Genomic DNA, 17103 nt, shown 5'->3' with positions numbered 1-17103 from the left:
GACCGATATTCCACTCACTCCCCTCCCACCCCGCCTCCATCGCTCTATCCACCAACACCGTCGGCAGCAGCCCGTTCGCCAACAGCGCGTCAGGCAGATGGTCATCCAGCATCTTCAAAAATGGTGTAGGAGGGTTCTCCGGGAACGTGCTTCCCTACGCGCACTTCAATAGCGCGACCCTCGTATCCGTCTGCCTGCTCGGAGTGCTGTACCCCCTCGAATTCTCCAGCGGTTCCCCCCACTGCCCCCAACCAGACGAAGGCGTATGGTCCCACTCTTCCGACGGTGAGTACTCGTACTCACCACCCATGGCAGACTCGTTCACACTATCCTGCCATTCAGCTCCCCTCTCATTCGTCTCCCCAACATCTGCCCTCAACCTGCGTGCCCCAGACGACGTCAACGAACCGCCAGCATTGATAGAGAACGGGAACGGGGCTGACTGTTCCGAGTTATCGACACTGGCAGGATGGGCCCCGATAAAACGGACACTGTGAGAGATGGAGGAACCATGTCCTGACTGGGATCCTACGCTTGATCCTACCCCCGGTGGAAGGACAGCGTGCTTACTGGCTAATTCTGCGGAGAGGGAGTCGAGCCAGGCGTTGATTCGGTTTGCGTAGCGGTCTGCTGCGGATTGGTTGTGCCATACAAGGCAATTAATACTTTGTCCAAGGAAAAGAGTGATATCGTGAGTGTCATGTACGAGGGCTCTGAGATTGTTGAACGTGAGCTTTGTTCTGCTGCTGGTGGGCTCTCCTGATGGGTTAGGATCGAGATTGCGCCAGGCGGGTTGGCCAGTAGGTTCTCCTGATCGGGGCAGGTAGGAGATGAGCTTCGCTAGAACAGAGGCTTGTAGCTTTACGCCTTTCTCCTTTAATGCCTTTGCCTTGCTGTATTTCATTGCCCTCTTTAGCTCCTTTGCCCAGGCTTTATCGCCGTTGCCCACAGCATTGGCTTTGAGCCACTCTTGTATTTCTACCGGGATCATGTCTCTATTCCCCATAGATTTATCCATCACCTTCATATTTTCCGCAGAGGCTACTGCTGTTGGGGTTGGCTTCTCTGAGGAGGGTTTCTCTGAGGGGGGTTTCTCTGAGTGTGGTGAAGGGGGTTCCTCTGAGGTGAGTTTCTCCGAGTATTGTGAAATGGGTTCCTCTGAGGTGAGTTTCTCCGAGTATTGTGAAATGGGTTCCTCTGAGGTGGGTTTCTCTGAGTCTTGTGAAAGGGTTTCCTCCAAGGTGGGTTTCTCCGAGTCTTCTGAAGGGGTTTCCTCCGAGATGGGTTTCTCTGAGGGGGGTTTCTGTGAGTCTTGTGAGGTGGCTTTCTCCGAGTCTTCTGACGAGGCGTTCGCTGAGGGGGAGTCCTCTGAAGGGACTCTATTCCCGGATCTCACGCCGAACAACCTCTAGTTTCTGATAAGCGATGATGTGTCCCCCTCGCCATGAGTCCAATACCGATCACCAAACACGTCGTCAAGAATCTCCTCTCGTGCTGCATCCGCGAGTTGAGAATGGAAGTCTTTGAATAACACGGGACTCTTTGACTTGAGGTAATGAATGCCCCGAGTTTGCAGAACTTTTTCATGCTGTGTCTGAACCCTCTGTTGCAGGTCTGGGTATTGGATCTCCTCTGGTGGGGGTCTCGTCGAGGACCTCTGATGATCCGCCCAGATGTTGAAATCTAGTGCTAACGGGATCGCTGGGAGTATGTGTCTCCTCCGCCTGAGGTGCGATCTCGCAGGCGGAGACATGGTTTGATGTTGGTGTTGATCCTGGACGAATGAAGGTACGAGGAGTGATGATAGTGACATCCGGGCCTGATGCTGATGTGTGAACGGGAGAGGTCATGGAGCAGAAGAGCGGAAGAAGCCACAATGGATTCCCATAGGTTCATGATGAATCCGTGGGAAGTCCCTTCCGCTCGAGGAAGCTTCGTCATGATGCAAGTCGCGGTTGCCTCGCATGGGAAGGAAGGTCGATGGTGAAACTGGAAAAGTTCAAGTGAAGTGAACCGCAACTTACACCAGATGTGGTTTATGTAAGCTATGTCGGATTCTCTTGGCAGTCCGGGAAGCTGTGGGTCCCAGCCGGCAAAACGGACAGGGGTGTTTCAGCAACGTAAGCTTTTCGGAGACAGCTGTTTGGCAGAAGGCCACGGTGATGCTCAGGAGGGTCTCTTGAGGGTCCAACAAGTAAGTCGACAGTGGAATTTCTTCAATTGGGCGGGCACATGTCATTTTCTCTTACAACATGAAGACATCAGCCGTCTTCTCTGCCTTTCTCTCGCTGCTGTCGCTAGCTTCGGCCGCCAGCTCCGACAAGGGCAGCTCCAAATCAACACTCCCGTCTACCTTCAAGCCCCCACAGGTCTTCAAGAACGCCAACCTCGTCCACGTTGTTTCCGTCGAGAAGAACTACGTCAAGGAGAACATCAATGTCGTCGTAGAAAATATCGACAAGAAGCCACAGAATGAATACTACCTCCCCTTCACGGCCGATCAGATCTCGCGCCTCGGTGGCGTCGAGGTAAAGGATCGCAAGGACACCAGCGCCGGGCCATTCGTCGCCGAGAACGTCGAGTTCGACCCCGAAAGTGACACCCAGTACCTCCGCATCCGACTTCCCAAGCCCCTCGCCCCCGGCGCACAGCAGACACTCGGCATCAGCTACTACATCCTCAAGGCGTACTCGCCCCTTCCCGCCGCCATCAAGCAGGAGGAGGCCCAATTCCTCACCTACACCTTCTCCGCCTACGTTCCCTCGGTGTACACCACCTCGAAGCAAAAGACGGAAGTCAAGTTCCCCTCCGCCAACATCCCCGACTACACCAAGCTCCCAGGCAGCGGCGACATCAAGGAGTTCCCCCAAAAGCAGGGCACCAAGCTCACCTACGGGCCCTTTGACGAGAAGCCCGCCGGCGCGTACGAGCCCATCCGCGTCCGTTTCGAGTTCAACAGGCCAGTCACTCACGTTGCCCGTCTGGAGCGGGACATTGAGGTCAGCCACTGGGGTGGAAATGTTGCTTTTGAGGAGCGCTATACTCTCTACCACCGCGGGGCCAACCTTTCATCGCTGTTCAACAGGGTCAAGTGGCAGCAGTCGCAGTACTACCAGCAGGGCAATACCCATGCGCTGAAGGAGCTCAAGTTCCCTCTTCGTGTTGGGAGTGTTGACCCTTACTACACTGACGTCATTGGCAATGTGTCGACCTCGAGATTCAGAAGCAACAAGCGGGAGGCGTCGCTTGAGATCAAGCCTCGTTACCCTGTCTTTGGCGGCTGGAAGTACCCCTTTACCATTGGGTGGAACTCGGATGCGAAGAACTTTTTGAGGAAGACGGCAGCCGGAGGGTTCGTGCTGAACGTGCCTTTTCTTGAGGGGCCCAAGCAGAATGAGGGTGTGGAGTATGAGCAGGTCGAGGTCAGGGTTATTTTGCCTGAGGGTGCTGAGTACGTTTCCCCTTTGTCACCCCCCTCTGTTGACTTCAAATACTGACTGTTGTATGTTTTGCAGAAACGTCAAGTACGTCACCTCGATCCCAACCCAATCCATCACCTCGGCCGACGTCGAGATCCACAAGACCTTTTTGGACACGATTGGGCGGACGGCGCTGGTGATCAAGGCGAGGAACCTGGTGGATGACTTTAGGGATCGGGAGCTGGTCGTGTCGTACGACTACCCTCTCTCGGCCAGCCTGCGCAAGCCGGTTATTGTCTTTAGTAGTGCTATTGCCTTTTTTGTGGCTGTGTGGTTGGTGGGGAATATTGAGTTGAAGTTTGCGTCGAGTGGCCATGTTGCTGCTAAGAAATAGATGGAGAGGGAAAAGGGGGGATAATAAAAATGGGAGGGGGTTGATATTTTGAAAGCTTTTGTTTGTTTGGTATTGAGGTTGATTATAAGGCGAATAAATGTGTATTTGTATTGAGTGTTGGTTTATTAAGAGGAAAAAAAAGGGTTGAAAAGGGATGTAATGGGGATGTTGTGAGTGGTGCTTGACCGTGGTATTTTGATATTAGTAAAAGTGGAAGAGGCATTCAATAATAAGCAATGGTTTCGTGGTGTAGTTGGTTATCACGTCAGTCTAACACACTGAAGGTCTCCAGTTCGAGCCTGGACGAAATCAAAGAATTATATCTTTTGGCGGCATTTTCTTTTTCAACTTACAAAGTTCATTTTTTATTTTTGGGTGGTGGTGGAGATCTTTTGGTGGGGTGATCTCTGGAGCGTTGGAATGGTGGATCTTGGGTCGTGGTGGGGGGCATCGTTGAGCCGACCACCCGGGTGAGATTTGTAGAAGGGAACATTCTCGAGATGCTCTATTGAATTGAGCATGTGTTTCTATTTTTGCTTTTGAATAGATGGTGAGTCGGTTGTCTAGAAGATGATCCACTATCTTACCACGTCGCCTTGTCCGCTCGTGTCAAAGGCCGACTTGCAACGTGTTGGAAGATCAACCTTCGTATAATTCATGCAGTGTTACTTTTGAAGGGTGTTTGGTAAGGCTACATATGAGTGTGAGGCCTTGTATCTTGCATGCTGAGCCCCGGGGCCTGGTGGGGAAGGAAAGCAAGGCATGTGAGCATGCAGCAAGACGGGTGGTGCGTCAGGGTCCCTCGAGGTCCCTGCATGCTGGCTTGTTTTCTTTTTCTTTTCGGATGTTGCCCAGTGTCTCTCTGTCTGGGATGGTGGATCTGGTCAGTTGATTTATTAAGGGTCTTGGGGTATTTCGGGCGAGGGAGAAAAGTGTTTATAAACCTGACCTTCCAGTTTATTTGTCTGTTCATTATTTTTATTCTTCCATCTCAGCTTCCACATCTTACCTTGTCTGCGGGTATAATCATCAAACAAAACACACATACACAGACCATACGTCTTCGCCACAAACATTCCATCACTCAGTCTCGGCCCTCAAGAAGAAAACATGTGCTTCGGAACCCCCTCCTCAGAAAAATACTACTACCACGAGGAAATCGTCCCCACCCGCCGGCCATCCTCTCACCACCATCACCACAACAGCAGGAGCAGCAGCCGACACCCCCACCACCACCACCACCACCACCCTTCTTCTTCTTCTCACCACCACCACCACCATCATGTCTCGCCTCGAACGAGCGGGACCTATCTGTGTCCGCCAACAACAAGAACGACAGTTATTGTTCCAAGTCCGAGGGCGAGCATGACGAGCTATAGGGGGGAGAGCAGAGGGCGGAGTCACGGGGAGAGGGTGGTGGAGATTGAGAGGAGTAGTAGTCGGGTTGAGACTACTAGGAGGTATTGATCCATTTGTGATAATGGGACGGGGATGTATGGGTTATGCGGAGGATGATATCACGATGTTATGAATAAATGTTTGGGTACATGTCTGGCTTGGATGGGCTTCGTTTGAGATAGACTGGTTGGCTAGCTACTCCGTAATAGGCGGGATAATAATGAGGGTTGTTTACCCTACAAGCCACATGAGAAGGTAATCTGTCTTCGTCTCATCTTGTGATCGATCTGGTCTGGTGATGGGGATAGATGCCAAGAACCGAGGAGGTGGTTCTGTGGTTGGGGTGAATGAATGATCTTCGATCTGAGCAGAGCTTTGGTGGGGCTGGGATGTGGTTGGGTGGGATGACGTCACATGGAACTCTACACTACATGCTTTGTTTAAGACAGCTTTACAGATATTTTCCATGAGGGAGATGACTTTCGATGGTATGAGAAGCCATTCATACAGGAACATACATGAATGGGGTTAGAAAAAAAAGGGTTGTTGTGTAGGTACTGAAATTACAAACTCCTGTTCATCCCAAAGCTCTGACGACATCTGCACCAAGGGTTTCCGTGAGAGTTCAGAAGAAGGCTTGGGGAAACTGACTGCTCTACTAGCCTGAGCCAGACATGTAAAGTGACGTGATGAGCGACCGTTTATGGCCTACTGCTGCTATCTATATACCACTACGCTGCGCGGGCGGTCATCACGAACCACCATTGTCTTTATCCCGTACACCACAACCTGATTACCCATTTACCCTCACGCTCTGAAAGCAAGCAAACGATTGATGATTTAGCAGTTCGTTGTGCATACTGATACCCCCCTGTGTTATTCTTTACCTGTGTATCCTGCTGGGTTGCCGACATATCCTCGTGTTTACTGAGGAAAGAGCAAGTCTGACCTCTTCTTGCGACCCAAGTCCCGAATACGTTCAGTTCCACACCACAGAGCCTAAGCCCAGCATCATGTTGTAAGTCACATATCCCTTTTTCACAAACCGTTTACTATTCATCTGCGGAAATCATGTCCCGCAAAAGCAACGAAACAAACCGCTTCTACCCCTTTGCCCAGTGGTACCCACGCCGCCACCACAAAACCAGTCCCACGATTGCTAACACGCTCAATTCCTCCAGGAACCGCGCCCTCTCAATCCGCTCCCAATACCGCTCCTCCACGGGTACCACCACCTCCACCCCATCCCAACACCACCGAAAACCCTTCTCCTTCCCCTCCCTCCGCTCCCCAACCTTCACCCAACCCGACCTCTCCAAACGCCTCACCCGCCTCCTCAAATCTTCCTCCTCCCTCACCTCCCACCACGAATCCGCAGCCAAAGAGCGCCTCTCCATCGCAACCCAGCTCTCTGAATGGGGTGAGGCAACCCAAGACGACTCCATCTCCGACATCTCGGACAAAATCGGCGTCCTCCTCTCAGAAATAGGCGAGCAAGAAGACAACTACGCCCACGCCCTCGACGACGCGCGCGCAGCGCTCAAGGTGATCAGAAACACCGAACGAAGCGTCCAACCAACAAGAGAGGGAAAGAAGAAGATCGGGGATGAGATTGCAAAGTTGAAGAGTAGGGAGCCGCAGTCGACAAAATTGGTGGTGTTGGAGCAGGAGCTTGTCAGGGCTGAGGCTGAGGGGTTGGTTGCTGAGGCGCAGTTGAGTAATGTTGTATGTATTTCCCCTGATAAGCACTGATGATGATAGTGTGCTGATATTGTGGTAGACAAGGCAAAAGTTGAAGGAGGCGTACCAGGCCGAGTTTTTGGCTACGATTGAACGGGCGGATAAGCAGATTATTCTTGCGAGGCATGGGTTGAGGTTGTTGGAATTGTTGGATGATACACCTGTCGTGCCGGGGGATGTCAAACCGGCGTATCCTCATGCTGGGCAGGCGAGGCAGATATTGAATGATGCCGAGGATGATCTCAGGGATTGGAGGCCTAGTGGGCTGCTGGGGGAGGAGGAGGACAGTAAGGTGTCCGGCTCTGGGGCGGCAGTACCTCAGGTTGACAAGGGAAAGGAGGTGGATAGGGGGAGCATGACGGAGACGGTGGTCAATGTGGGTAATGGGACGGCGGCGGCGAATTGATCATGAGGAGGAGAAAAGATTTCTGATTTCGTCATTATACCTAGTTTTGCGTTTCTGTTTGAAAGGCGGGGGGGGGCGTTGTTGATAGCTGTTTTTTTTTTCTCATTTGAAAAATAACAAGTTGGAAATTATCCCCGTCAGAAAGGCGTTACACTTGAGCCGTGACCCTTCTTACACTCTTTCTCGCACCCTCTCCACTGACCATGATGGCACCCTCCATCTCTAGCGTCCTCATCGCCTCGGCAAAATCGGCCGACTCCACCGGCACGCTGGCACCATCTGATAACTTCCTGGCTACTTCGGCGAACTTGACTGATTGCCCGCCGGCAGTCAGCTCGTCCAACAGTCTGACAATGGCGTCCTTGATCTCGGCCTTCTTCCTTCTGTCCGCCGCCGACGTGCCTTCAGTGAGGAGACTCATGTCGATTCTGCCCTGCGCATCCGTCGCCGCCGTCTTGAGGGCGGATTTGATCAGCCTCACGGCCTCCTTTACGTCATTTTGAGTGACCGTCTCGGAGAGACGCATGCGAGCGTGAGCCTCAGAGAGACGAATCATGCTCTCGAGCTGACGGGTGGTGGCCGTGATGCGCTTCTCTGCGGCGCGGACGTCCTGGCCGAGCTTGCGCATCTCGACGTACGAGTCGACGAGCTCCTTGGCGGCTTCGTTGGAGATCTGGGGGTTGACTTTTTGGCGGGCGTAGGAGATGTAAGAGGTGAGGAATTCGATTGGCTGGAGACTGTTAGTCGGGAGGAAGTAGATGGAGAAAGAGGGATGAACATACCAGGATATCATTGTTGGAGTGGGCCGAGTCAGGCTTGTCCTCGAGATACATGGACAGCAAATGCTTAGCCAAGCGCTGATCTTGCTTCTCGTCGGCTCGATCGAGGATGAGATAGACCAGATCGAAACGGGAGAGTAGGGTAGGGGGAAGATCAATGTTTTGCGGGACGGAGAGGTCAGGGTTGTAACGACTGCCGATCGGGTTGGCAGAGGCTAGGATGGAAGTCCTGGCGTTGAGGGTGGTGATGATGCCTGCCTTGGCGACAGAGACGGTCTGCTGTTCCATCACTTCGTGGAGAACAGAGCGAGTGGACTCGTTCATCTTGTCAAACTCGTCAATGCAGCACACACCACCGTCGGACAAGACCAAGGCGCCGGACTCGAGAACCAGCTGTCTGGTCTCTGGGTCGCGGGTGACATAGGCTGTAAGACCGACCGCAGAGGAACCCTTGCCGCTGGTGTACACACCGCGGGGGGCGATGCGGTGGACGTAACCCAAAAGCTGAGACTTGGACGTTGAAGGGTCACCACACAACAGGACGTTGATATCGCCACGGTAGCGGGGACTGGCGCCCTTTTCAAAGGTTTTGTTGGTACCACCAAACAGCTGGAGGAGGATACCCTTCTTGACATCCTCCATTTCGTAGATTGATGGAGCGAGAGACCGGGACAAAAGCTCGTAGATGTCGGCACGAGCAGCAGTCTCCCTGATCTTGGCCTCATCCTCTGGCGAGATCTTTTTGATCTCATCAAGACTCTGGCCGCTGATATGGGCCTCTTCCTCCTCAGCCAAGTCAAGAACAGAAGGGTCATTGCCCATTCTCTTCTTGTCGACCTTCTGGACATGGACAATGTCCACATACGTCTTGTGCACACTCTTGACCGTCCGCATGCGAGGGTTGACACGCACAGGAGTAACCTTGTATATACCCGTAATCTCTACACGGTCACCGGCCTTGCAAAAGTCAACCAGCTCGTTGTAAGCGCAGATGGAAACGGAATGAGGCGTCTGGCCAGCAGGCGTGTCATCAGGAGTCTCCTGCAGCTTGATTACTTGCTTATCCGTGAATGTGCAGCGATTGTGGATAATCTGCATCGAGTTCTTGGACTTGCAACGATTGCGAGGGCACTCAGTCGGCTCCCGAATCTTGCCACGGTCCAACTCAACGGTGACGGAGTGTCCGCAAACACTGCACTTGAAGAAAGCGTCCTTCATGTCGGGAATCACAGGCGTGGTACGGATCACTAGACCCTTGATGCAGACAAGCTTGTCCATATCTGAAGGGTTGAGATCTCTCAGGTTGGTATTCTTCTCGATACCGAATGGGCGCACAACATACGTCTCCGCGGAGACCTGGTCTTCAAGGGTCATCTGCTGTCCCTGGGTAGGCCTGGGAGTTGATGGCTCCTCCCCACGATCAGAACTGGGGAAGTTCAGATCAGAGCTCTGGGAAGAGTTGGGCATATTTCCACCAGCAAGAGAGGCCTGTCTTTGACTAGCCATCTCAGCGCGCGCAAGATCAATCATGAAGTCGTGCACGCATTGATCCATGACTGGAACAATTTCGGTGGGGTAGGCCTGGGCTTGATGCCATAGCTTCAGCGTTCGCGGGTACGCCTTGAGATCACGAAGATCAAGGTACAACCTGTTGCTGCCCAGCAACAACATGTTCTCCAAAGCCTCCCAATATGGTTTGGAATCCGCCTCGGGGTTCCCCATGGTGTCAGCCTCGGTTGCGCCATCCGCCCACATGCGATACTTTTTGGTGAAGTTTCGGAGAAAGTCCTTGAAGGCCGCGAAGGAGTCTTCAAGTGAGACGGTGGTACCCCATACGAGACCCTGGCTCATGCCACCAAGGGCGTTTGCCTCAGATGTGTTGGGGTTGTTGTTGGAGAAGGAAGCGGCGTCGGACCCGACTTGAGAGCCATCACGAACGACTCGGCCTGCGTCATCCAAGATAATTCGGCGTGGCATGCGTGGTGTGCGAATGACATCTGGGTTGATATCCCCACGGTGAGACCGGGAAGGTCTTGTGCGCTCGTTTACGAAAAGCGCACTGCTTTCACTGCGAAGGTCCGACTGCTGGGTGAGGTTGGGCCCTGGGCTGGATTCATCATAGCGGATAGGGGACGAGTCTGTCAGGGGTATGTTAGCTTTGAATGTAAAGAAAAGCCATTGTTTTCAGCGGTTTACCTCCAACCAAGAGACCACGACCGCTTGCGCGAGGTGTGCGATCACCAGTGCTTTGCGTCTCGGTCTGCTGGCGCAAGGGCGAGCTGGCGGCATTGTTTCCGGCGGTGCTCTGAGTGTTGCTCATCTGGCGGAGAGGCGACGAGGGCGCATTGTTGGGAGAGGAGGAATCGTATACCATAGGACTTGAGGCCAATGCTGAGGTCCGAGTCTGGCGGGGAGTTCTCGAGTTCTCGGCAGCGGGGCTGCTCTGAGCAGCCTGGGAACTCCTGGTGCTGCGCGTTGACCGCTTCGATGGTGAAGACATTTTTGAAGTTGTACTCTGTCGTCTGTTTTGACTGAATTTGGGGGCACAAAAAATAAGACCAATGATTTACAACAGACGAGGATTCGATATGGTGGTTGAAGGGGGTGTTGGCAGCGGTGGGATGAAGGTGTTTCCTAGGAAACCCAGAGTGGGACTCTGAAGAACTTCAGGGTGTTGGAATGAGAAAAGGAGCAACGCGAAAACGCGTCCAGCAAAAAAAAACCACTTTACGCGTCTCAGCCTGTCAAAGGGGAAGTGGGGGGGGGGCGGGGCCTCCCAATCCATTAAACCCCTGGCCCAGGTACGTGCCGTTTAAAATGTGGGGACACCCAGCTCAAGCCACATCAGCGAGCCGCTCCCTTTTAAAAGTTGGACCCCACAATTTCCATTGTGTGGACAGCTTCACATCATCAGCCACAAGCAACAACATCCACGACGACGATACCACCGCCCCCGAACGAGATACCCCTTTTCCACCACCCTCACCCTACACCGCGAACCATAAGATACCCACTAATACACAGCCAAAATGGCCCCAGGAATGTCGCTGTACAGCGTCAACGCTATCCGTAAAGCTTTCCCAAAGCTCCAGCACACCTACTCCTGAAGCTGACTTGCCATGCCCCCGACGATAGTAATCCTCTCCAGCGAAGACGGCTCCCGCATCTTCTCCAAATGGTACAACCCTCCCCACCAAGCCGCCAACCAGCAGCCCTCCAGCACCGCCGCCCCCGCCTCCGCCCAGAACCCCTTCGCCGACAAGACGGCCCAAGTCCGCTTCGAGAAGGCCCTCCTCCAAAAGACGGCCAAGCAAACAGGAGACATCCTTCTATTCGACAACCGGATCGTGCTTTATAAGATGGAGGCTGGTATGTCCTGTCTCTAAATCCCTCCCCTCCCTTCTCAGCAGCTATGCTGACAGATAATCAAAAGACGTGGCAATCTACGTCGTCGGCGGCGTCGAAGAAAACGAAATCCTCCTCTACAACGTCCTCCTCGCCCTCCGCGACGCCCTCCACCTCCTCTTCAAGCAGTCGGTCGACAAGCGCACCATCATCGAGAACTACGACCTCGTCTCCCTCGCCATCGACGAGATTGTTGATGATGGTGTGGTCTTGGAGACGGACCCGACTATCATCGTGCAGCGGTGCTCCAAGGCGCCAAATCAAGACACCAACCTGGGGCGTATCGACCCCTTCACCGAGCAGGGCATGAACAACTTGGCGCAAATAGGCAAGTCCAAGATTTTGGAGTGGATGCGGTAGATTGGAGGCCATTATTGTGGTCATGTAATGTTGTTGGGTGGGGGAGAATGAATAAGGGAGGGTTAAGCAGGCGTCTCTGATATTTAGAATTATGAATTCGGGGTCCTTTTTAAAAAATTACCGTATGAAGTAGTGAGTATAGTGTGGGCAGAATTTTGATGAGGTGTATTCTCTTGGGAGATCGTGTCTATCGATGTCTGTTCGCCTTTTGACTCTGAGTTAAGGCCTAATCTCGGATGCTGCCTTGCGAAGACGGTTCATAACCGCAGCAGCAATATCATCCCCATCACTAACCCCTTCCACAAAAATGATATCAGCCCCCAGCCTATCCAGCTCCCTCAAAGCAGCAAACAACCCATGAGCCACCCCTTTAACATCCCGTCCCAGATCAACATCCAACACCGTGGCCAACTCCTTCCCTTCCTCATCCCTCAAACTCCCCTGCCGAACAGCAAAACCACCCTCCTCACTCTCTATCCTCCCCTCTGTCTCCCCAGCCAACCCCTCCCATTCCCCCGTCCTGATAACCCCCACCTTTTTTTGTCCGCCCCCCTCCAGCTCCTTTCCCACATTGACGGGTTTATGCCCCTCAAAAAGCACCACCCTCGCCCGGGGGCTGTAATGCTTGTACTTCATCCCCGGCGCCCTCGGCTTATGCCCCTCCCCGACCTCGCTCCTGTCTTTATACCCCTTCACCACCCCCTCCCACCCCTTGACTTGTCTTATCTCCTCGATGCCTACCCCTCCTGGCCTCAGAACCACCGGTGGGTTGCATAACCCGTCAACAACAGTCGACTCAACCCCCACTGCACAATCCCCTCCATCCAGAATCAGCTCAATCTTCCCCTCCAAATCCTCCAGCACATGCACAGCCTTTGTCGGGCTAGGGCGCGTACTGGCGTTTGCGGACGGAGCAGCGAGCGGCTTGCCCACCAGTTGAATCAACGCTCTTGCCAACGGGGAGTCAGGCATCCTCGCGCCAAAGGTGGTCAGTCCAGCCGTTACCTCTGGGGCTAGCAGCTGACCGGAGGTCGGGACAGGGAGTAAGATAGTCAGTGGTCCAGGCCAGAACTTGGAGATTAACTCGTGGTAAATCTCTGGAATGGTGGAAAGGGTGCTGAGCATGGAGAGGTCGGAGACGTGGACGATGAGAGGGTTGTCGCTTGGTCGGCCTTTTGCCGTGTAAATCCCTTTCACGGCTGTTGACGAGGTTGCGTCGGCGCCGAGGCCGTAGACGGTTTCGGTTGGGAAGGCTACGGGTGTGCTGAAGGAGGAGGCGGTGGAGGTTGTGAGGGCTGTTGCTGCGAGGGTGAGGGAGGGGGGGATGAGGGGGGTTGGGGGGAGGGTCCAGGTTTGGAGGGAGTTGGGAGAGGACCAGGATCCTAAAGGGGAGGAGGGGGGGATGGTGAGGATGCGGGTTTTGAGTTTGCGGGGTGGTGGTGGTGGGTTGGTGGTTGACATTTTGGAAGTGAGGTGGTGGTGGTGGTGATGATGGTGAAAGGTGGGGTGAAAATGTTGGAGTGAGAACCTGAAGGGTGTTGCTGCGGACCACCGCGAGGAAAGACTGGGGCGGGGAAAGGGAGCCAATTTGTCGATTTGGATCGATTGACTGACGTTGTTTCAATAAAATGAGACGTTTTGAGTCGTGTTTTGAGGACGTGTTGTAGGCGCGTTGTTGTGGTGTAAGTGCTGAAGTTGAGTCATTCAGAAATTTTTCTCTTGATATGATCCTCTCGCGTTCAAAACTTGGCTGCCACTTCCCAACCTTTATCTTTCGAGTCCCTCAATCCTCACACACGACCAGCCATTTTAACATTGCCAAAACTTCCAAGTTTATTATCATTGATTACAATAGACCTTAATACCAATGTGAACATTATTTCGTCATCCAGAATAATGCCTGCAATTCAAGAAGGAGCATAAGTCTCACTTCCTCTCCGCCCTGCCCTCACCGGCAACGCAGAAACATGCACATTTGCAAAGCTCAAATGCTCCGAAAAGCTCGACAACAACCTCATCACATCCTCCCTCGTCTCCTCCCTACTCGCCATCCCCTGCATCACCCTCGCATTCGGCGGCCCCGGCAGCGCAGGCATCTCGCCACCCATCCCCATCCCACCACCATTCATGTTCATCCCACCCCCATTCACCATCCTCTCCCCCCTCCTATCACTATACTCCCCCCCATTACCGCTCATCCCCAACATCCTCGGCAACTGCAACTGCACACTAGCATTACTCTGCGCCCTCGACCTCCTCCCACTCCCCCCCGTCGGCCCACCACCACCCATCATAGTCAGATACTCCGAATCACCGCCATACTCATTAGCCGAATTATCCATCCTCATCATAACTATCCGCCCTCGAATGCGCCCTCGACTGCGCCCTCGAGCCCCCACCCCCACCATTAATCACTGCTCGGCGGCGGCTGTGCTAAAGTCCCGGAATCACAATCTGATCCTCTGGGTGCGCTCGCCAGACTAAGACGAGAGAAATCCGTGTCGTCAGATATGTAAATGGACGGTTCCCTGATGCCGCTCGGTGGTCCAACACCCCCGCCGAAGCTGCCGTTGGTGCTGTTGGTTTGGAAGGGTTGATACAGCGAGGCGTGGCGTTCGAGGTCAAAGGGGTTGGCGCCGCCGATGTCAGATCCCGCCATAGAGGCGACGTCGCTGTTGGCGGTTGACGGTCTTGTGTACTCCGGCATGGCGAGACTTTCGTCAAGGTCGATCAGACTCCCGACAGAGGCGCGGTTGTCTTGGAATTGGTTGGGGGTCATGAGCTCGACGTAGGGCTCTGAGTGCATACCCAAGGGATCGGTTTGGTGGTGAATGAGAGGGGGGCGGTCGTTGGTGGGTGCTGGGGCGAGGGGGGCAGGTCTGTTTTCGCTGATGGCTGGGAAGCGGAACATTTCTGATGTAGCTGATGCGGGGGCTGCCATGGAGGGGAATTTCCAGTCTTGGGTGCGGCGGTTGGGGTTGAAGTCTGCAGGGTCACTTCGGGGAGGCTTGTTCAGGTCGTTGCTGTTGTTGCTGTCGGCCGCGGTGAGGGTGTTCTCCTCAAAATCTGACTCGCTGGGAGCTCGCATGCCGGCACGGATGGTTTCCATGTTGGTTTCGATGTCGACAAACTGAGAGAGATCATCGCCATCGAAAGACATGTCGAGATCGATGAGGGACTCTCGCAAGGTGGAATGAAGAGAATCGTCCCTCAACGGAAGATCAGATGTTGAGGTTGGGGGAGGTGGGGGTCTGCCGTAATACGCACGAGAGTTCTCTTCGTAGCCCGAGATTGTGTTGGGATCAAAGAGCTTCTCGAGGGGAGCCTTGACGGCTGGTTGCAATTGGGGAGGTAGGCGACGCCGCGCTTTCTGCTTGGGAGGGGGTGCAAACTGCTCATTAAAGTCAAACTCCACGTTTGTGCCGTAGACATCATACACTGCTTGGGCATCAGTGTTCATGAGCTGCTGGTCAAAGTCGACTGTCGTGCTGAAGTTCCACTCATCGTTGGCCAAAGCAGTGGACGTGTAGTCGGACGGGCCCTGCGCGCCAACAGGAGCAAAGAGCGACTTTCTGATGCCTCCCTGTCCTTCCCAGAGCTTGTAGGCCTTTACCAGGTTGGCAAGGTTCGAGGTAGGATGTGTGCCCTCGGTATTAGCAATATATGGATGCCGTTGAACCTGCTCAATAGTCGGTCGCTTTGCTGGGTCTTCGACCAAGCAGAAAGCAACAAGATCCTTGATCTGGTCCGAGTACTGATCACCTTCCAGCCGTGGGGCGTTATGTTTGATGTAATTGCCAAGCTGGGGTATGTTAAACCCTTGCATGACGTTGGGAGGCAGACCAGACGCAATCTCATACACCAGAGAACCAAAGGCCCAGATGTCGACTGGTGTGCTGTAAGAAGGCACAGGGTCGAACAGCTCGGGGGCCATCCAGTGAGGCGTGCCGATAAAGGTCGACCGCTTATCAAGCTTCGTTTCAACAATGCCAGCAACGCCGAAATCGCATAGTTGAACCGCTCCGCTCTCTGTGACCAGCACATTGGCGCACTTGATGTCGCGGTGAATGATGCCTTCTTTGTGCACCCAATACACAGCCTCCGCCACCTCTCTCAAAATCGGAATAATCCACTTCTCTTGCAAGCCTCCCGGAGCTGTCGGCTTCATCAGGGTCGCCACACTGCCTCCAGCGCAGTACTCTGTCACCATCCACATGGCCTGACCGACTGGCAGCGCATCGAGAATGAGGTTGATGTTTCTCGCCCCACTGTCGCTGAGGATTTTGAGGGCGCTGATTTCCTTCATGAACTCGCTGTAGGTATCAGCCAATTTCGGGTTGAGGGTGTCGCTCTCTTCAATGTCGATGATTTTGACGGCCACCAGGGCTTTCGTGTTCAAATCAGTCGCCTTGTACACCCGACCAAAGCTTCCCTTCCCGATCAGCTCCTGAAGGAGGTATGGCGGTGCTTCTTTTCCGGCCTTGACGCATTCATCTTGGACGGATGCTTGCATCTTCTTTGCGTCCTCCATGGCCTTCTGCCGGGTGGCAGAAGAGAAGTAGTCTGAGTTGCGTACTTGGAGGTTCGACATCTTGGCTGTTGTGGTGGAAAATGGCAGGTTTGTTGATAAAAGACTGCCGTTGTTGGTCTGCTTGTGGTTAGTGGCCGGGGTGTGTCGACATCACAGGTGACTCTCGACTTTGGGATGGAACAACGAGAGCCCAGTGTTTACCTACCGAGGGGAGCTTCAGAATCGCCACCTCATGAACAGCCAGAGGCTTGTGTACTACTCCTTTGGGATGTTGTCAGAGAGGCAAGAGTAGCCAGCCTTGGCGTTCTGAGAAGAGGGCGGTTGTGACCGTCCCCTGTGAAGCCCAATCTTTGGCAAGAGAAGAGTGAGAGCGCCAAACAGATTTCTGTCGATTTGTCAGCCATGAATCAATTGCAAATAATCCCCAAATGACGTCAACGTTGAGTTGAGGGGCTCTGCCGATGATGTCCTGATGCGTGAGGCTATCAGGGCTGTAAGCCAGCCCTTCTTTCCATCACGGCTCAATTCTCAGCTCGGATCCCCCAACTCTTTTCATCCCGTCCCTCCATCCGCGCGCCCCTTTCTCCTACTCCCAAATCCCATTTCCAACCCTCATCACAAAGAAAAACAGAAACAATTACTTACCTAAATCACCAAAACAAAAAAACAAC

At 53.6% G+C, this 17103-nt stretch overlaps 8 protein-coding genes across 8 annotated transcripts, besides 1 other annotated feature; 4 read left to right on the top strand and 4 right to left on the bottom strand.

Annotated features, from left to right (window-relative positions):
- Positions 1 to 154: 154 nt before the first annotated feature.
- PODANS_1_8730 (uncharacterized protein) lies at positions 155 to 1027 on the bottom strand (the record flags this gene model as incomplete). The annotated part of the gene is made up of 1 exon (XM_001913067.1): positions 155 to 1027. The coding sequence occupies one exon, from the start codon at positions 1025 to 1027 to the stop codon at positions 155 to 157; it is 873 nt and encodes a 290-aa protein (XP_001913102.1).
- Positions 1028 to 2252: 1225 nt separating this feature from the next.
- PODANS_1_8720 (uncharacterized protein) lies at positions 2253 to 3813 on the top strand (the record flags this gene model as incomplete). Its single annotated transcript, XM_001913066.1, has 2 exons — positions 2253 to 3451; positions 3516 to 3813. The coding sequence occupies 2 exons, from the start codon at positions 2253 to 2255 to the stop codon at positions 3811 to 3813; spliced, it is 1497 nt and encodes a 498-aa protein (XP_001913101.1).
- A 238-nt stretch (positions 3814 to 4051) lies between these two features.
- Positions 4052 to 4125, top strand: a tRNA (tRNA-Val).
- A 798-nt stretch (positions 4126 to 4923) lies between these two features.
- Positions 4924 to 5280, top strand: PODANS_1_8710 (uncharacterized protein; the record flags this gene model as incomplete). The annotated part of the gene is made up of 1 exon (XM_001913065.1): positions 4924 to 5280. The coding sequence occupies one exon, from the start codon at positions 4924 to 4926 to the stop codon at positions 5278 to 5280; it is 357 nt and encodes a 118-aa protein (XP_001913100.1).
- An 879-nt stretch (positions 5281 to 6159) lies between these two features.
- Positions 6160 to 7357, top strand: PODANS_1_8700 (uncharacterized protein; the record flags this gene model as incomplete). The annotated part of the gene is made up of 2 exons (XM_001913064.1): positions 6160 to 6936; positions 6992 to 7357. Coding segments are annotated over 2 exons (1143 nt in total), but the record flags the coding sequence as incomplete, so codon positions are not given.
- Positions 7358 to 7505: 148 nt separating this feature from the next.
- PODANS_1_8690 (uncharacterized protein) lies at positions 7506 to 10636 on the bottom strand (the record flags this gene model as incomplete). The annotated part of the gene is made up of 3 exons (XM_001913063.1): positions 7506 to 8087; positions 8140 to 10274; positions 10354 to 10636. 3 exons carry the CDS (start codon positions 10634 to 10636, stop codon positions 7506 to 7508), a joined length of 3000 nt encoding a protein of 999 aa, XP_001913098.1.
- Positions 10637 to 11165: 529 nt separating this feature from the next.
- On the top strand, positions 11166 to 11901 carry PODANS_1_8680 (uncharacterized protein; the record flags this gene model as incomplete). Its single annotated transcript, XM_001913062.1, has 3 exons — positions 11166 to 11205; positions 11272 to 11505; positions 11570 to 11901. The coding sequence occupies 3 exons, from the start codon at positions 11166 to 11168 to the stop codon at positions 11899 to 11901; spliced, it is 606 nt and encodes a 201-aa protein (XP_001913097.1).
- A 219-nt stretch (positions 11902 to 12120) lies between these two features.
- On the bottom strand, positions 12121 to 13362 carry PODANS_1_8670 (uncharacterized protein; the record flags this gene model as incomplete). Its single annotated transcript, XM_001913061.1, has 1 exon — positions 12121 to 13362. One exon carries the CDS (start codon positions 13360 to 13362, stop codon positions 12121 to 12123), a length of 1242 nt encoding a protein of 413 aa, XP_001913096.1.
- Positions 13363 to 13808: 446 nt separating this feature from the next.
- PODANS_1_8660 (uncharacterized protein) lies at positions 13809 to 16492 on the bottom strand (the record flags this gene model as incomplete). The annotated part of the gene is made up of 2 exons (XM_001913060.1): positions 13809 to 14254; positions 14317 to 16492. The coding sequence occupies 2 exons, from the start codon at positions 16490 to 16492 to the stop codon at positions 13809 to 13811; spliced, it is 2622 nt and encodes an 873-aa protein (XP_001913095.1).
- Positions 16493 to 17103: the final 611 nt, after the last annotated feature.

This window comes from Podospora anserina, chromosome 1 (assembly GCF_000226545.1).
Source record: "Podospora anserina S mat+ genomic DNA chromosome 1, supercontig 1".
Classification (NCBI taxonomy): Eukaryota; Fungi; Ascomycota; class Sordariomycetes; order Sordariales; family Podosporaceae; genus Podospora; species Podospora anserina.
The sequence above is the reverse complement of the archived record's forward strand: the minus strand, read 5'-3'. Positions and strand labels throughout refer to the sequence as shown.